This window comes from Phoca vitulina, unplaced genomic scaffold, assembly GCF_004348235.1.
Source record: "Phoca vitulina isolate PV1807 unplaced genomic scaffold, GSC_HSeal_1.0 scaffold49, whole genome shotgun sequence".
NCBI lineage: Eukaryota > Metazoa > Chordata > Mammalia > Carnivora > Phocidae > Phoca > Phoca vitulina.
Window position 1 is genome coordinate 3,244,555 of NW_022589752.1, and position 16,250 is coordinate 3,260,804.

A 16,250-nucleotide genomic window follows, 5' to 3' on the forward strand; every position below is an offset into this window, starting at 1 on the left:
CACAATGGAATAGAACTAGAAATCAATAGCAGAAGGAAAACTGGAAAATTCACAAATATTTAGAAATTAATGCACTGCTGAAAAACCACAAAGAAGAAATTAACAGGGAGGGCACCTGGGTGGCTCAGATGGTTAAGCGTCTGCCTTCGGCTCAGGTCATGATCCCAGGGTCCTGGGATCGAGTCCCACATCGGGCTCCCTGCTCCTTGGGAGCCTGCTTCTCCCTCTGCCTCTCTCTCTCTGTCTCTCATGAATAAATAAATAAAATCTTAAAAAAAAAAAAAGAAATTAACAGGAAAATTAGAAAATATCTTGAGCCAAAAGTGAGAACAACATATCAAAACCTATGGCATGCAGCAAAAGCAATACTGAGAGAGAAGTTAACAGTGGCAGATGCCTACATTTAAAGAAGGAAGATCTCAGGGACGCCTGGGTGGCTCAGTTGGTTAAGCGACTGCCTTCGGCTCAGGTCATGATCCTGGAGTCCCGGGATCGAGTCCCGCGTCGGGCTCCCTGCTCGGCAGGGAGTCTGCCTCTCCCTCTGACCCTCCTCCCTCTCATGCTCTCTGTCTCTCATTCTCTCTCTCTCAAATAAATAAATAAAAAATCTTTAAAAAAAAAAATAATAAAAAAAATAAAGAAGGAAGATCTCAAATTAACAACCTAATGTTATAGCTCAAGAAATCAGAAAAAGAAGAACAAACTAAGTTCAAAATTAGCACAAGGAAGGAAATAATAAAGATTAGGAGAAATAAATAAAGAATAGAAAAACTCTTTAAAAAATAAATAAAAATAAAATGGAGTTGGTTTTTTAAACTAAAAAATGTAATTTATATTTAACTATTATGTTATTTAACCATTATAAAATGTAACTATAATTTTAATTCTGGTATAATTAACATACAATGTTAGTTTTAGGTGTACAGTATAGTGATTCAACAGTTCTATCCATTACTCAGTACTCACCATGTTACATGTATTCTTATGCCCTTTACCTATTTCACCCATCCCCCACCCACCTCTGGTAACCATCAGTTCTCCATATTTAAGAGCCATTTTTGGGGGGGTGTTTGTCTCTTTTTCCTTTGTTCATTTGGTTTGTTTCATAAATTCTACATATAAGTGAAATCATATGGTGTTTGTCTTTCTCTGATGGACTTAGGTCACGTAGCATTACAACCTCTAGATCCATCCATGTTATTGCAAATGGCAAGATTTTATTCTTTTTTATGGCTGAGTAATATTCCATCACACACACACACACACACACACACACACACACACACACACACTACACCACATCATCTTTATCCATTCATCAATCAGTGGACATTTGGGTTCTTCCATAATTTGGCTATTGTAAATAATGCTACAATAAACACGGGTTCATATATCTTTTCAAATTGACATTCTTGTATTCTTTGGGTAAATACCCAGTAGTGGAATTATTGGATCATATGGTAATTTGTATTTTTAACATTTTGAGGAACCTCCATACTGTTTTCCACAGTGGCTGCATTCTCACCAACAGTGCACAAGGGTAACTTTTTCTATACATTCTTGCCAACACTTCTTGTTTCTTGTGTTTTTTATTTTAACCATTCTGACAGGTGTGAAGTGGTATCTCATTGTGGTTTTGATTTGCATCTTTCTGATGATGAGTGATGTTGAGCATCTTTTCATGCATCTGTTGGCCATCTGTATGTCTTTGGAGAGATGTCCCATGTCTTCTGCCCATTTTTTAATTGGATTATTTGTTTTGGGGTGTTGTATAAGTTCTTTATGTATTTTGGATACTAACCCTTTATTGGATATGCCATTTGCAGATCTCTTCTATTCCATAATTTGTCTTAGTTTTGTTGATTTTTTTTTCCTTTGCTGTGCAGAAGGTTTTTATTTTGATATACTCCCAATAGTTTATTTTTGCTTTTATTTCCCTTGCCTCAGGAGACAGATCTAGAAAAATGTTGCTGTGGCTGATACTAGAGAAATTACTGCCTGTGCTGTTTTCTGGGATGTTTATGGTTTCAGGTCTCACACTTAGGTCTTTAATCCATTTTGAGTTTATTTTTGTGCAGTGTAAGAAAGTGGTCTGGTTTTTTAATTAATTAATTAACTCATTCATTCATTCATTTATGAGCTAGAGCACAAGTCGGGGGAGAGCAGAGGTAGAAGGACAAGCAGACTCCATGCTGAGCACAGAACCCCATGCGGGGCTCGTTCCCATAACCCTGAGATCATGACCTGAGCTGAAATCAAGAGTCAGTCACAACCGACTGAGCCACCCAGGGACTCCATTGTTTCATTCTTTTGCATATAGCTGTCTAACACTAGTATTCCCCAACATCATTTGATGAAGAGACTATGTTTTTCCCATTGCATATTCTTGCCTCCTTTGTCATAGATTAATTGACCATATAAGCATGGGTTTATTTCTGGGCTCTCTGTTCTATTGATGTGTCTATTTTTGTGCTGGTACCATACTGTTTTGATTACTACAGCTTTGTGGTATATGTTAAAATCTGGGATTGTGATACCACAGTTTTGGTTTTTTTTTTTTTTTTCAGGATTACTTTGTTCAAGGTCTTTTGTGGTTTCTTAACATATTTTAGGGTTATTAGTTCTAGTTCTATGAAAAACGTTGTTGGTATTTTGATAGAGATTGCATGAAATCTGTAGATTGCTTTGGGTAGTATGGACATTTTAACAATATTTGTTCTCCCAATCCATGAGCATGGGCTATCTTTCTATTTGTTTGTGTTAGCTTCAGTGTCTTTCAACAGTGTTTTATAGTTCTCAGTGTACAGTTCTTTCACCTCCTTGGTTATGTTTATTCCTAGGTATTTTATTATTTTTTGGTGCAATTATAAATGACATTGTTTTCTTAATTTCTCTTTCTGCTACTTCATTATTAGTGTATAGAAACAAAAAATTTCTGTGTATTGATTTTATATTCTGCAACTTTACTGAATTCATTTATTCTAATGGTTTTTTGGTGGAGTCTTTAGGGTTTTTTTATATATATAGTATATCATCTGCAAATGGTGACAGTATTGTTTCTTTCTTATCAATTTGGATGCCCTCTATTTCTTTTTCTTGTCTGATTGCCGTGGCTAGGACTTCCAGTACTATGTTGAATAGAAGTGGTGAGAGTGGACATCCTTCACTTATTCCTGATCTTAGGGGGAAAGATCTGTTTTTCACCATTGAGTATGATGTTAGCTGTGGGTTTTTCATATATGGCCTTTATTATGTTGAGATATGTTCCCTCTAAATTGACTTTGTTGAGGGTTTGTGTCATGCATAGATGTTGTACTTTGTCAAATGCTTTTCCTGCATCTATTGAAATGATCATAGTTTTTATCCTTTCTCTTGTTGATGTCCTGTATCATGTTGATTGATTGGTGAATACTGAATCATTCTTGCATCCCAGAAATAAATCTCGCTCAATAGTGGTGAATGACTTTTTGAATGTATTGTTGGGATTTGGTTTGATAGTATTTTGTTGAGGATTTTTGCATCTATGGTCATAAGAGATATTGGCTTGTAGTTTTATTTTGTTGTTGTTGTTTGTTTTTGTTTTTTGTGATGCCTTTATCTGTTTTTGTTTTGTTTTTTTCTTTTTCTTTTTCTTTTCTTTTCTTTTCTTTTTTCTTTTCTTTTCTTTTCTTTTCTTTTCTTTTCTTTTCTTTTCTTTCTTTTCTTTTCTTTTCTTTTCTTTTCTTTTCTTTTTTTGTATCAGAGTAATCCTGGCCACATAGAATGAATTTAGAAGCTTTCCTTTCTCTTTTATTTTTTTGGGAATAGTTTGAGAAGAATAGGTATCAATTTTATTTTTATTTTTTTTAATTTAAATTTAAGGTAGTTAACATATAGTGTAGTGTTGGTTTCAGGAGTAGAATTTAGTGTTTCATCACTTACATATAACACCCAGTGCTCATCCCAAGTGCCCATCTTAATGCCCATCACCCACTTAGCCCAACCCCCCACCTACCACCCCTCCAGCAACCCTCAATCTGTTTTCTATATTTAAGTCTTTTATGCTTTGCCTCTCTCTTTGTTTTTATTTTATTTTTCCTTCCCTTCCCCTATGTTCGTCTGTTTTGTTTCTTAAATTCCACATATGGTGAAATCATTTATATGTCTTTCTCTGACTGACTTATTTCACTTAGCAAAATACACTCTAGTTCCATCCACGTTGTTACAAATGGCAAGATTTCATTCTTTTTGATCACTGAGTAATATTCCATTTAAATATATACCACATCTTCTTTATCCATTCATCAGTTGATGGACATTTGGCCTCTTTCCATAATTTGGCCATTGTTGATAGTGCTGCTATAAACGTTGGGGTGCATGTGCCCCTTCAAATCAGCATTTTTGTATCCTTTGGATAAATACCTAGTATGAACTCTTCTCTAAATGTTTGGTAAAATTCACCTGTGAAGCCATCTGATCCTGGACTTTTGTTTCTTGGGAGGTTTATTATTATTATTATTATTATTATTATTATTATTATAGATGCCATTGCACTGCTGGTAACTGGTATGTTCAAATTTTCTATTTCTTTCTGATTCAGTTTTGGGAGGTTTTATGTTTCTAGGAATTTACCCATTTCTTTTAGTTTGTCCAATTTGTTAGCATATAATTTTTCATAATATTCTCCTACAATCCTTTATATTTCTGTGTTATTTCTCTTTTTTCAATTCTCATTTTGTGTGTTTGAGTCCTCTTTCTCTCTTTTTGATGAGTCTGGCTAAAGGCTTATCAATTTTGTTGATCTTTCTAAGGAACCAGCTCCAGGTTTCATCCATCTGTTCTGTTTTTTTTTTTTTTTTTTTTAGTTCCTATTTCATTTATTTTTGCTGTAATCTTTATTATTGCTTTATTCTACTGGTTTTGGGATTTGTTGTTCTTTTTCTAGCTCCTTTAGGTGTATGGCAAAGTTGTGATTTTTCTTGCTCCTTGAGGTAGGTTTGTATTCTATACACTTCTCTCTTAGAACAGCTTTTGCTGTATCCCAAAGATTTTGGACCATTAGTTTACATTGTCATTTGTCTCCACATATTTTTTATTTCCTCTTTGTTGACCCACTCATTGTTTATATCATGTTATTTAACTTCCATGTATTTGTGTTCTTTCCAGATTTTTTCTTGTCATTGATTTCTAGTTTCATAATGCTTGGTTGGAAAAGATGTACGGTATGATTTCAGGTTTTTTTAAATTTATTGAGACTTGTTTTGTGGCCTAATATGTGACCTATTCCGGAGAATGTTCTATGTGCACTTGAATGTGTATTCCACTGTTTTAGGATGGAATGTTCTGAATATATCTGTTAGATCCATCTGGTCCAATGTCACTCAAAGCCATTTTTCCTTATTGATTTTCTGTTTGGATGATCTATCCTTTCATGTAAGTGAAATGTTAAAGTCTCTTACTATTATTGTTTTCTATTATTTTCTTTATGTTTGTTAATTTGCTTTATGTATTTGGGTGCTCCCAAGTTGGGTGCATAAATATTTACAATTGTTATATCTTCTTGTTGAATTGTTCCCTTTATGATTACATAGTGTATTTGTCTCTTGTTACAGTCTTTGTTTTAAAGTCCATTTTGTCTGGGGTGCCTGGGTGGCTCAGTTGGTTAAGTGACTGCCTTCAGCTCAGGTCATGATCCCAGAGGTCTGGGAGTCCTGTGTCAGGCTCCCTGCTCAGTCAGGAGTCTGCTTCTCCCTCTCCCTCTGCCCTTCCCCCTGCTCATGCTCTCTCTTTCTCTTTTAAAGATATAAAATCTTTAAAAAAAAATAGTCCATTTTATCTGATCTAAGTATTGCTCCTCCGGTTTTCTTTTACTTCCATTTGCATGATAAATGCTTTCCCATCAATTCACTTTCAGTCTGCATGTGTCTTTAGGTCTGAAATGAGTCCCCTATAGGCAACATATAGATGGGTCTTATTTTCTATCCATTCTGTCTCCCTACATCTTTTGATTGGAGCCTTATTCCATTTACATTCAAAGTAATTATTGATAGTTATATATTTATTGCCATCTTGTTACTTGTTTTATGGTTGTTTTTGTAGTTCTTCTCTGTTCCTTTCTTCTCTTGCTCTCTTTTATCATGGTTTGCTGGCTTTCTTTAGTGATATACTTGGATTCCTTTCTCTTTATTTTTTTGTATATCTATTACCAGCTTTTGATTTATGGTTCCCATTAGGTTTATCTATAAGTTTGAACCCATTCTAAAAGTACTAAATTTTTACTCCTCTCCCCCTAGAATTTAGGTATAAGGTGTCATACTTTACACCGTGTGTGTGTGTATGTGTGTGTGTGTGCATGTGTGTGTGTGAATCCTTGACTGATTTTTATGGATATACCTAATTTTAGTACTTTAGTGCATCCTACTTTTCTTAACCCTGCTTATGGTCATTCTTTTCCACTCAAACAGTCCCCTCTAACATTTCTTGTAAGGCTGGTTTAGTGGTGATAAATTCCTTTAACTTTTTTTTTTTTTTTCCCGGGAAACTCTTTATCTCTCCTTCTATTCTGAGTGATAGCTTTGCTGGATAGAGCATTCTTGGTTGCAGTTTTTTTTCTTTCAGCACTTTGAATATATCATTCTAAACCCTCTGGCCTGCAAAATTTCTGTTCAAACATCAGCTGATAGCCTTATGGGGTTTCCCTTGTATGCAACTGTTTTCTTTTGCTGTTTTGAAAATTCTCCATTTATCACTACTTTTTGCCACATTAATTACTATGTGTCTTGGTGTGGATCAGCTTGGGTTGATTTTGTTTGGGACTTCCTGTGCCTTGTGGATCTAGATTTGTGTTTTCTTCCCCAGATTCAGGAAGTTTTCAGCTATTATTTCTTCAAATACATATTTCTTCCCCCTTTGCTCTCTCTTTTCCTTCTGGGATCCCTATAATATGAATGTTGTTATGCTTGATCATGTCATTGATTTCCCTTAGTCTGTTTTAATTTATTGCTATTTAATTTTTTTCTCCTGTTCAGCTAGATTGCTTTCCACTACTCTGTCCTCCAGGTCACTGATCCATGCTCCTTCCTCTACTGTATTTAAAATTTTAGTTATGAGTTATGCATCTCTGATTGGTTCTTTTTTATATTTTCTATCTCTTTGTTGAGGATCTCACTGATATCCTCCAGTCTTTTCTCCAGTCCATTTATTATCTTTATTACCATTACTTTAAGCTTTCTAATAGGCATATTACTTATCTCTGTTTTGTTTAGCTCTCTTGCTGTGATTTTTAAATTTTTTTTTATTTATTAGAGAGAGAAAGTGTGTGTGTGTGCACACATGAGCACAAGTTGGGGGGAGAAGCAGAGGCAGAGGGAGAAGGATGCAGGGCTTGATCCCAGGATCCTGAGATCACAACCTGAGCCAAAGGCAGATGCCCAACCAACTGAGCCACTCAGGCACCCCCTTGCTGTGATTTTTGATTTGTTCTTTCATTTGGGACATATTCCTCTGTCTCCTCATTTTGTCTAATTCTCTGTGGTCTGTTTCTATATGTTAGGAAAGTCAGCTATGTCTCCTGCTCTTGAAATTAGTGGCCTTATGAAGAAGAGGTCCTATGGAGCTCTTTTGTGCCATATTCCCTCTTCACCAAAACCTGGTCCTTCAAGGGTGTCTCCTATGTGTGTTGTGTGTACGCTGCTGTTGTGGCTGAGTCACATTTGCCTTCAGTCCAGTCATCTGCAATGGCTCCCCTTGCCTGTTGTGGGCACAGTTTGATTCCTGTGTTGTTAATGGGCCAGTCTGAGGCCACCCTGGGCTTTATTTGTCAGACCATGCTTTTGCCAGAGCTGCAGTAGCACCAAACTTCAGGGTGTTCTCCCTATGTTGTCAAATGAGAAGCTTTCATTGGTGGGCAGGGACTGCAGTCAGACCAGATATCTACCCCCAATCCGTTGCTAGGGCTACAGTCAGACTGGTGTGTGTGGTTATCTTTCCCTCTCCCCAGGGAAGGAGTCAGTTTGGAGAGTGTTGGCCCCTGTCAGGTCTGCTTGCACACAGCCAGGCTTGTGGCACTGCTTTGAATAGACTCCTGCCAAGGACATTTTTGGGGGACAGGTCTGTGGGAGAATGGAGGAGTGGGGTGCACTGCCAGCAAGGTCTGTGCTGGTCTGCTGTGGGAGGGTGCGTGAAAACTCCTGCCTAGTCCAGGATGGAGGGAGAGCATCTGCAGGAGAATGCAGGTTGGGGTGCACTGTTATCAAACTAGGCAGAGGGTGTTTGCTCTGTGCTGTTCCTGCAGGTGCCTGTGTGTCTAGACTAGGGCAAGGGGTAGGAGAGGAAAATGGTGCCCACCAGCTCTTTTGTTCTTGGAGAATCTTACAAAGATCCCTGCCCCTCCAGCACCTGCTCTGAGATTAGTAAATAAATCTCCTTCTCGTATACCCCAGGTTTTTTTCTTTTTTCAAACTGCTGTTGCTATGCTATATCTCAGTGGGACTCTTTGTTGTGCTCTCTCTATAAGTGTGGGGACTCAATTTCCTATTGCCCTCCAGCTCTCCCAGAGCTCAGCTTGCTCATTTTTAAAGTTCAAAGTGTTAAGCTACACTGATTATAAACTTGTGAAATTAGGCCCCTGTGGTTTTCAAAGCCCAGTGTTATGGGGATTCATCTTCCCAGTGTGGCTCCCTCATGCCTGGGGTGCCTGGTGTGGGGTGTGCTACTTTCCTCTCTGTGCCAATGGCATCCCTCCTTCCCATAGACAGTCCTGTGAGTCAGTTTGGTTCCTGACCATGTCTTCACCCTTGCTACCCTCTTCATTGTGGCCTCTTCTTTTACATTTAGCTGTGGAGAGTCTATTCTGCCAGTCTTTGGGTCATTTTTCTGGGTTATTTACACTGATGTGTGTGTTATTTAGGAGTACCTGTAGGACAAGGTGAGCCTAGGATCCTCCTCTTCTGCCATCTTCCCTGAAAGTCTGAATTTTTTTAAAGATATAATTGACAAACAGCTAGACTAAGAAAAGGAGTAGATTCAGATAAGATCAGAAACAAAAGAAGAAATATTATAACCGATGCTACAGTGAGAGGGTTTGGGGTGAGGGTCATAAAAGACCACTGTGAGCAGTCATACACCAACAACTGGATAATCTTGAAGAAATAGATAAATATTTAGGAACATACAACCTACCAAGACTGAATCAGTGAGAAAAAGAAAATCTGAACAGAACAAGAAATAGTAAGGAGATTGAAGCAGTATTCAAAAACCCAACAAAGAAAAGATCAGGACCAGATGGTTTCACTGATGAATTCTGCCAAACATCTAAGGAAGATTAATAGTAGGAGATTATTGAAGACTTTTGAAACTTTCAAAAAATTATAAAGGAGGGACCACTTCCAAATTCATTTTATGAGGTCGGTACTATCCTGACACCAAAACCAAAGATACTACAAGCAAAGAAAACTATAGGTCAATATCTCTGATGGGTATAGGTGCAAAAATCCTCAACAAAATACTAGCAACCAACTTTAATCATGCATTGAAAAAATCATACCATGTGAGATTTATCCCTGCAATGCAAGGCTGGTTCAGCATACACAAATTAATGTGATATACTGCATTAACAGAATGAAAGATAAATATCACATGATCACCTGAATTGATGAAGAAAAGCATTTGACAAGATTTAACACTTTTTCATGATAAAATATTCAAAATACTAGAAATAAAAACTACCTCAACATAATAAAGGCCATTATGAAAAACACACAGCTAACATCATACTCAGTGATGAAAGACTGAATGTGTTTCCTCTAAAATCAAAACCAAGGCAAGCATGCCCACTCTCACCACTTCTAAGCAACATAGTACTAGAAGTCCTAGCCAGAGCAATTAAGCAAGGAAAGGAAGAAGTAAAATCATCTGTATTTGTAGATGACGTGATCTTATATACAGAAAACTCTAAAGACTCCACAAAAAGTTGTTAGAACCAATAAACAAATTCAGCAAAATTGCAGCATATGTAATTAACATACAAAAATCAGATGCATTTCTGTACACTAACAACTATCCAAAAAGAAAGTTGGAAAAACAATCTGATTTAAAATAACATCCAAAAGAGTAAAATAGGAATGAACTTAATTAAGGAGGTGAAGACTTGTACATTGAAAACTATAAAACATTGCTGAAAGAAATTAAAGAAGATACAAATAAGTGAAGACATCTTGTGTTCATAGGTTAGAAGACTTAGTATTGTTAAAATGTCAATGATACCCAAAATCATCTACAGATTCAGTGCAATACTGATCAAAACCTTACTGGCATTTTTTTTAAAGTAATAGAAAAAGAAATAATTCTAATATTCACAGGGAACCACAAAGAATCCTGAACAGCCAAAACAACCTTGAGAAAGAAACACAAAGCTGGAGGTAGCACACTTCCTTATTTCAAAATATATTACAAAGCTATAGTAATTAAAACAGTATGGTAGTGGCCTAAGGACAGTGAAACAGAATAGAGTGCCCAGAAATAAACCCATGCATAAATGACCAACTGATCTTTGACTAGAGTGCCAAGAATACACAATGGAGAAAGGATAGTCTTTTCAACAAATTGTGTTGGGAAAGCTGGATAGTCCTATGCAAAAGAATGAAGTTGAACCCTTGTTATATACCATATACAAAAATCAACTCAAAATGGATTAAAGACTTAAATACAAGACCTAAAACTCTGAAACTCTAGAAGAAAACTTGGGGGAAATTCTTCATGACCATGGACTTGGCTATGACACAAAAGCACAAACAACAAAAGAAAAGTTAGGTAAGTGGGTTTACACCAGACTTAAGAGTTTTTGAACAGCAAAGGAATTAACAGAGAGAACAGGTACATTATGGAATGAAAGAAAATATTTGCAAACCATATACCCAATAAGGGGTTAAATTTCAAAATACAAGAAGAACTACAACACTGAGTTACAAAAAACCAAATAACCCAATTTAAAAATAGCAAAGGACTTGAATAGATATTTTTCCAAAGAAGACATACAGTTGACCAACAGGTATATGAAAAGATGCTCAACATCACTCATCGTCAGGGAAATGCAAATAAAACCCACCATGAGTCATTCACAATGATGAATGAATCACACCTGTTAGGGAAGGCTATTATTAAAAACCAAAGGGAAAAAAATAACCACCAAAAGATACCAAGTGTTGGGGCGCCTGGGTGGCTCAGTCGTGAAGCGTCTGCCTTCGGCTCAGGTCATGATCCCAGGGTCCTGGGATCGAGCCCCGCATTGGGCTCCCTGCTCTGTGGGAAGCCTGCTTCTCCCTCTCTCACTCCCCCTGCTTGTGTTCCTTCTCTCACTGTCTCTCTCTCTCTGTCAAATAAATAAAATCTTTAAAAAAAAAAAAGATACCAAGTGTTGGCAAAGATGTAGAGAAATAATTAAAATTCTGTACACTGTTGATGGGAATTTAATACAGTGCAACTGCTACGGAAAACAGTATGGAATTTCCTCAAAAAATTAAAAATGGAACAACCATATTATCCAGCAATTCTGCTTCTGGATATATGTGCAAAAGAATTCAAAGCAAAATCTTGAAGAGATATTTACACACCCAAGTTTATTACAGCATTATTCACAATAGCCACGATATAGACACAGCCTACATTTTATCAGTGGTAAATGAATAGAGAAAATATCGCATATATATATACAATGGAATATTATGCAGCCTTATAAAGGAAATTTTGTCGCATGTGATAACATGGAAAAATCTTGAGGATATTATGCTAAGTGAAATTAACCAGTTACAGAAGGACAAATATGGCATGATACCACTTCTATGAGGTATCTAGAATAGTCAAACTCAGAGAAGCAGAGAGAATGGTGGTTTCCAGGGACTAGAGGAGGGGGAAATGGAGAGCTGCAATTTAACAGGTATAAAGTTTCAGTTATGCAAGACGAGTAAGTTCTAGGGATCTTCTATACCACATTGTGCCTATGGTTAACAACATTATACACTTTAAAATGTATTAAGGGGGTAGACCTCATGTTAAATGTTCTTACCAAAATTTAAAACAAGAAGAAACTGACCATAAGGTATTGAACAAGGCTCAATAGATTGTTTAGGTAGTTTTTATTTCTGTTTAGAGTTTTGTTTGCTAGTTTACCATGATGGTAAGCATTCTGTGCGACCATCCTTGTCTCTCGTGCGATTCTTCTTGTACTTAGGGCTAGATTTATGCCAATATACGATGAGATTCTGACTGTGTTAATGTTTGAGAGGCGTGCAAAAGGCCTAAACCTGACAATGTCTTCCTCTTTGCTTTGAAGCTCCCAAAGTTTATCATCCCTTTGAGCTAAGGATATCATCGTTATTCAGATCAAGCTGTTTCCAGATAGTCATTGATATATTGATACCTAGCATTGTTTAAATAATCTCATCAGCTGAGAGCAGGTGCATTTTAATACATTTTGGAGGATTAGAAATGTATCCAAAAGAGAGGTAACATAACAACACTAAGAGATTTGGAATGAGGAAGAAAGGGAGGGGGGTCAAGTTTTCAGGAAAGACAAGACTGTGGTGGAAATACTAACATGGAGTGTTCCGTCCATGCTTGGGGGCAGCCCTTCTTGGGCTCACCATTTAGCATGATTGACAACTCTTAAAGAGAAAAGGCCACGGTCATGACCCAAAGCTTTTATTGCTTTTTTTTTCTTTTATCTTTCCCTTTCCTTTTTTTTTCTGAAACAGCTAACTATGATGTGTAAATACCGCACCTGTCACAGTGACCTCATTACCGTGCCATCCTCTAAGCAATTGGTGCCTGATGCTAATTACTACGATGAATGTAGCTTGTGGGAAACTGAATATCCCAGTGTAAAATAGGAGACCAAATGCCCTTATCTCTAAAGTGAGGGTATCAGGCCAACTGATCAATATGAGTGCTTTGATTAAAATTCTCTGTTTGTTAAGCATTTATATGTATGTAAATACTTTCACTTTTCCCTCTGATTTCTGAGGAAGTGCATTAAGTTTGAATTTGTCACAACTTCCCAGGGGTGACTCTCAGTTGAAATGTCACTGACAGCTTGTGGTTTGGACTCTTTTTTTTTTTTTTTTAACTCCAGGCAGAAACAACGAGAAGCCCTTGAACAAGTGCAAGAAGATGCTGTCAACCAGGAAGCTGTCGTTAGGAAGAAGGTCCAAGGAACCAGCCAATGGCTGGAGGACAGAGAGGAGCAGGTAGGGTAGCCTATGACTACTTTATATTCAAGGGGAAGTTTCCTCAGATGTCCTTGAAACCATGAAGTAAAAAACGGAGGAGGAACAGAAAAGAAAAGAAAAAAAAAAAAACCCAAAGAGGAACTGCGAAGTTCAGTCCCTGGCGACCAGCGAGCGGAGGAAGTACAGGGGAGTTGTAAAGGAGGTGGTGTCAGCAGCCTCCTGATGAAAGAGGCATCTTTGCAGAAAGAAGCAACTTGACATATCAGGACTTTTACCGCTGTAGAAATAGCTCAGGCATACAAAGCCCATGCAAACACAGAATTGCAGAAGTTCGCTAGAGGCTTATCACTTCCCTGAGAGAAAAGCACATTTTCAGTTTCGTGTGCATAATACCAGTGAGCACTCACTTGCTTTCTTTCCTGGCCACCCTGCTAAAATCCAGTATTAACCGTACGTGTCCAGGTTGAGGATCGAGATCCGGCAGCCCACTCAGCCGGCGACAAAGCGAAGTCTTTGCTGCATGAATTAGAGGAAGCAATCTCGGAACAACCGAATCTCCAGACTGTAAATACCGAATTAGTGAACACTTGCCAGACACTTGAGCAGAAGACGAGGAAATTGAAAAGTGAGTAGCAAATATGTGTTATGTCCAATTCAGTCCACTCGGAGGTGGGGCAAAAGGACTACAGCCATTTTTGTAGATGAGACAGCTGCTGTGTTAATACCCACATTTATGACAATAAAATGGTTCCAGAAGGCAGTATCGTGGGCTTCCAGAGAGGCTTGCCTCGTGTCCAAGTAGGCTGATTTAATGACTAACTTTCCCTTTCAGTGTTTTTTTTTTTTTTTTAATTATGAGCTGGATTTGTCCATGACTGTTATTTCTTTAAAAATTAAAGTTCTCAGTATCTGTAAAAGTAAACAAGGGGGGAAAAAATCTTGTATGCATGGGGTATTTGAACTTGCAAATGGCTTACCTATTCTACCCTGATTTTATTAGCTAGCTTGTACCCATTATATGGTAGAAAAGGACCTGCCTCTCTATTTTCTTTTACATAGTAGTTTTAGGGGTGGGCAAAATACTTATGAATTCAGTGCATCAAAATATTAAATATGTGAAAATCCTTTTTAAATTTTAATGTGCTCTTTACAAATATATTTTGCTTTAAAAAAATTAGAATATTTGTCATTTTTCTGTATTACCTGAAAGTAACTGTTTACTAAGGATTTAGGTGAAATGACAATTGTTAAATGACAGATGTCAGATTATTCAGAAGCGAATTTTATCCTAGAAACAATTTGGTAAAAACAAAGCTTATTTGACCATTTATCAGGCAATTGCTTTTGTTTGGCCAGCTTCTTGTTCTAGCTGTCCTAGATGCTCTTTTTAGACAAAATTATTGATTTGGGTAACAAATGAATTATCAACTTAAGCTAAGCTAGAGAAGGAGATTTTCAGACCTGGGTTTGTTTTGGATTTATTGTACCCTTTCTACTGCTATCTGAGAATGCTGTTTAAAAGTTTAAAGGACTTGGCTAGTTCTAACGTAACAGTAATTATTCAATATTTTATTATTATTATTATTAAACCTTGCAGGACTTGCTAGTTTTCAATAATTTTAAGTATGACAGTGTAAGTCTTTAAATTACATAATCTATATGTTATTTTATGATTGCTCAGAGAGCATTGGAAAAGGTTCCCTTGTGATTAGAAGTGTTCATGTTGAGACATGAATAATAAGGCGTTCCAAATTTGGTTTATGGTATGTTTGTTTTAGACACTGTACTTAGAGGACTAATCTTTTGGTTCAGTTATATTTATCTTCGATTAAGTCAACATTATACCTCATAGTTTTATAAAACTAAGAATTTATCTCCTCCCACAACTCTCCCCCCTGCCCCTTTGATTTCCTTTTAGTACCTTCTTGGAAGAGTCAACTTTTGTACCTTATCCCAAAATATACGTTCTTGATATAATGAACTTGCTATTGTCTTCTCACTTCATTGGTCCAAATATTCTTAAAAATAGAAGATGAAAGCCACCCTGGGTTGCAAGCGTGTATTTTTTTTTTCTTGGCTGCATAAAGTAGAGTGGATGCCTCCTTTCTGTCTTGAGTTGCTCACAACCTGCTTAGCTTTTTGAGTTCTTTTCCTTGTTTGTATCTTTTGCTGCCCATAGAAGGCATACATACCAAGATTTTGCTCTGAAGACCATTTGCTTATGAGGATTTTTCTAACAATGCCCTTAAAAATCAACCTTTGCAACAAGAGGGAAATTTAGGTGGCACATATTTTCGAAATGTTCTGTGGAGCAGATTTTCCAGATAGACTGTGAATAAATGTCAGTGAGGTAGGACAGTTATCACATAAACACATCCTGGCACATTCTACCATTACCACTGTCACCACATGCTGTTTGAATTCTGAGTCAGACGTTTGAATTCTGAGTCAGAAAACAAAAATATTCAAATCCATGTAGTTCTTCTGAAACTTTCTGGTTAGCTTAATACATTTATTAAGTGTTTAAGGCAATGGCTTTTTGTCGTGTCTGAGAATGGTTCTTTTGCAAATTGGGTGGGGATTCAGTGATTGTGTCCAATTGTTCAGGTCAATGACGGGGTTCGTAAACTGGAACTAGGAAGTTGTTTATGACATTTGATTATCCTGAACTTCATACTGAAGAAGTAATATTGTTCAAGTTTTCAGTGGCCACCAGGACTGGACTGATGTATGAGGTTCTAAGTGTACATACCAGCTTCTGTGACATGTGCCATTAGAACTGCTAAGTTTCTTGAATGGTTACTTACATATTTTCTTTCTTCTGCTTCTTACTTATGTATCCAAGTATCTTGTTAACAAAGGCAATACTAGGTATAAATGGATGTTTGTTTTGAAAAGGAAACAAAAAGGCTTCTTAGATCTCGGATGTTTACCCAACATATTAGAGTGAATCTAATGAAACATAGACCACTTGATCTAATAGAGACTCTATCACCTCTTTCCTGTTCATCCTCTTCTTGCCCCCTTCTAACATGAAATCTTCATTGA

The 16,250-nt window shown here is 37.0% G+C and overlaps 2 protein-coding genes across 2 annotated transcripts in view; both read left to right on the forward strand.

Annotated features, from left to right (window-relative positions):
- The window catches only part of LOC116649638 (lymphoid-restricted membrane protein), a 77,599-nt gene extending 64,309 nt beyond the window's left edge, over positions 1 to 13,290 (forward strand). Inside the window, 2 exon segments of the mRNA XM_032432629.1 lie at positions 13,106 to 13,250; positions 13,252 to 13,290. Coding sequence (XP_032288520.1) covers positions 13,106 to 13,250; positions 13,252 to 13,290 — 184 coding nt within the window.
- A 467-nt stretch (positions 13,291 to 13,757) lies between these two features.
- LRMP (lymphoid restricted membrane protein) overlaps positions 13,758 to 16,250 on the forward strand; it is a 45,494-nt gene continuing 43,001 nt past the window's right edge. The window contains exon 1 of the mRNA XM_032432627.1: positions 13,758 to 13,827. The gene's annotated coding sequence lies outside the window, so the exon portion shown is untranslated. The remainder of the gene's footprint in view (positions 13,828 to 16,250) is intronic.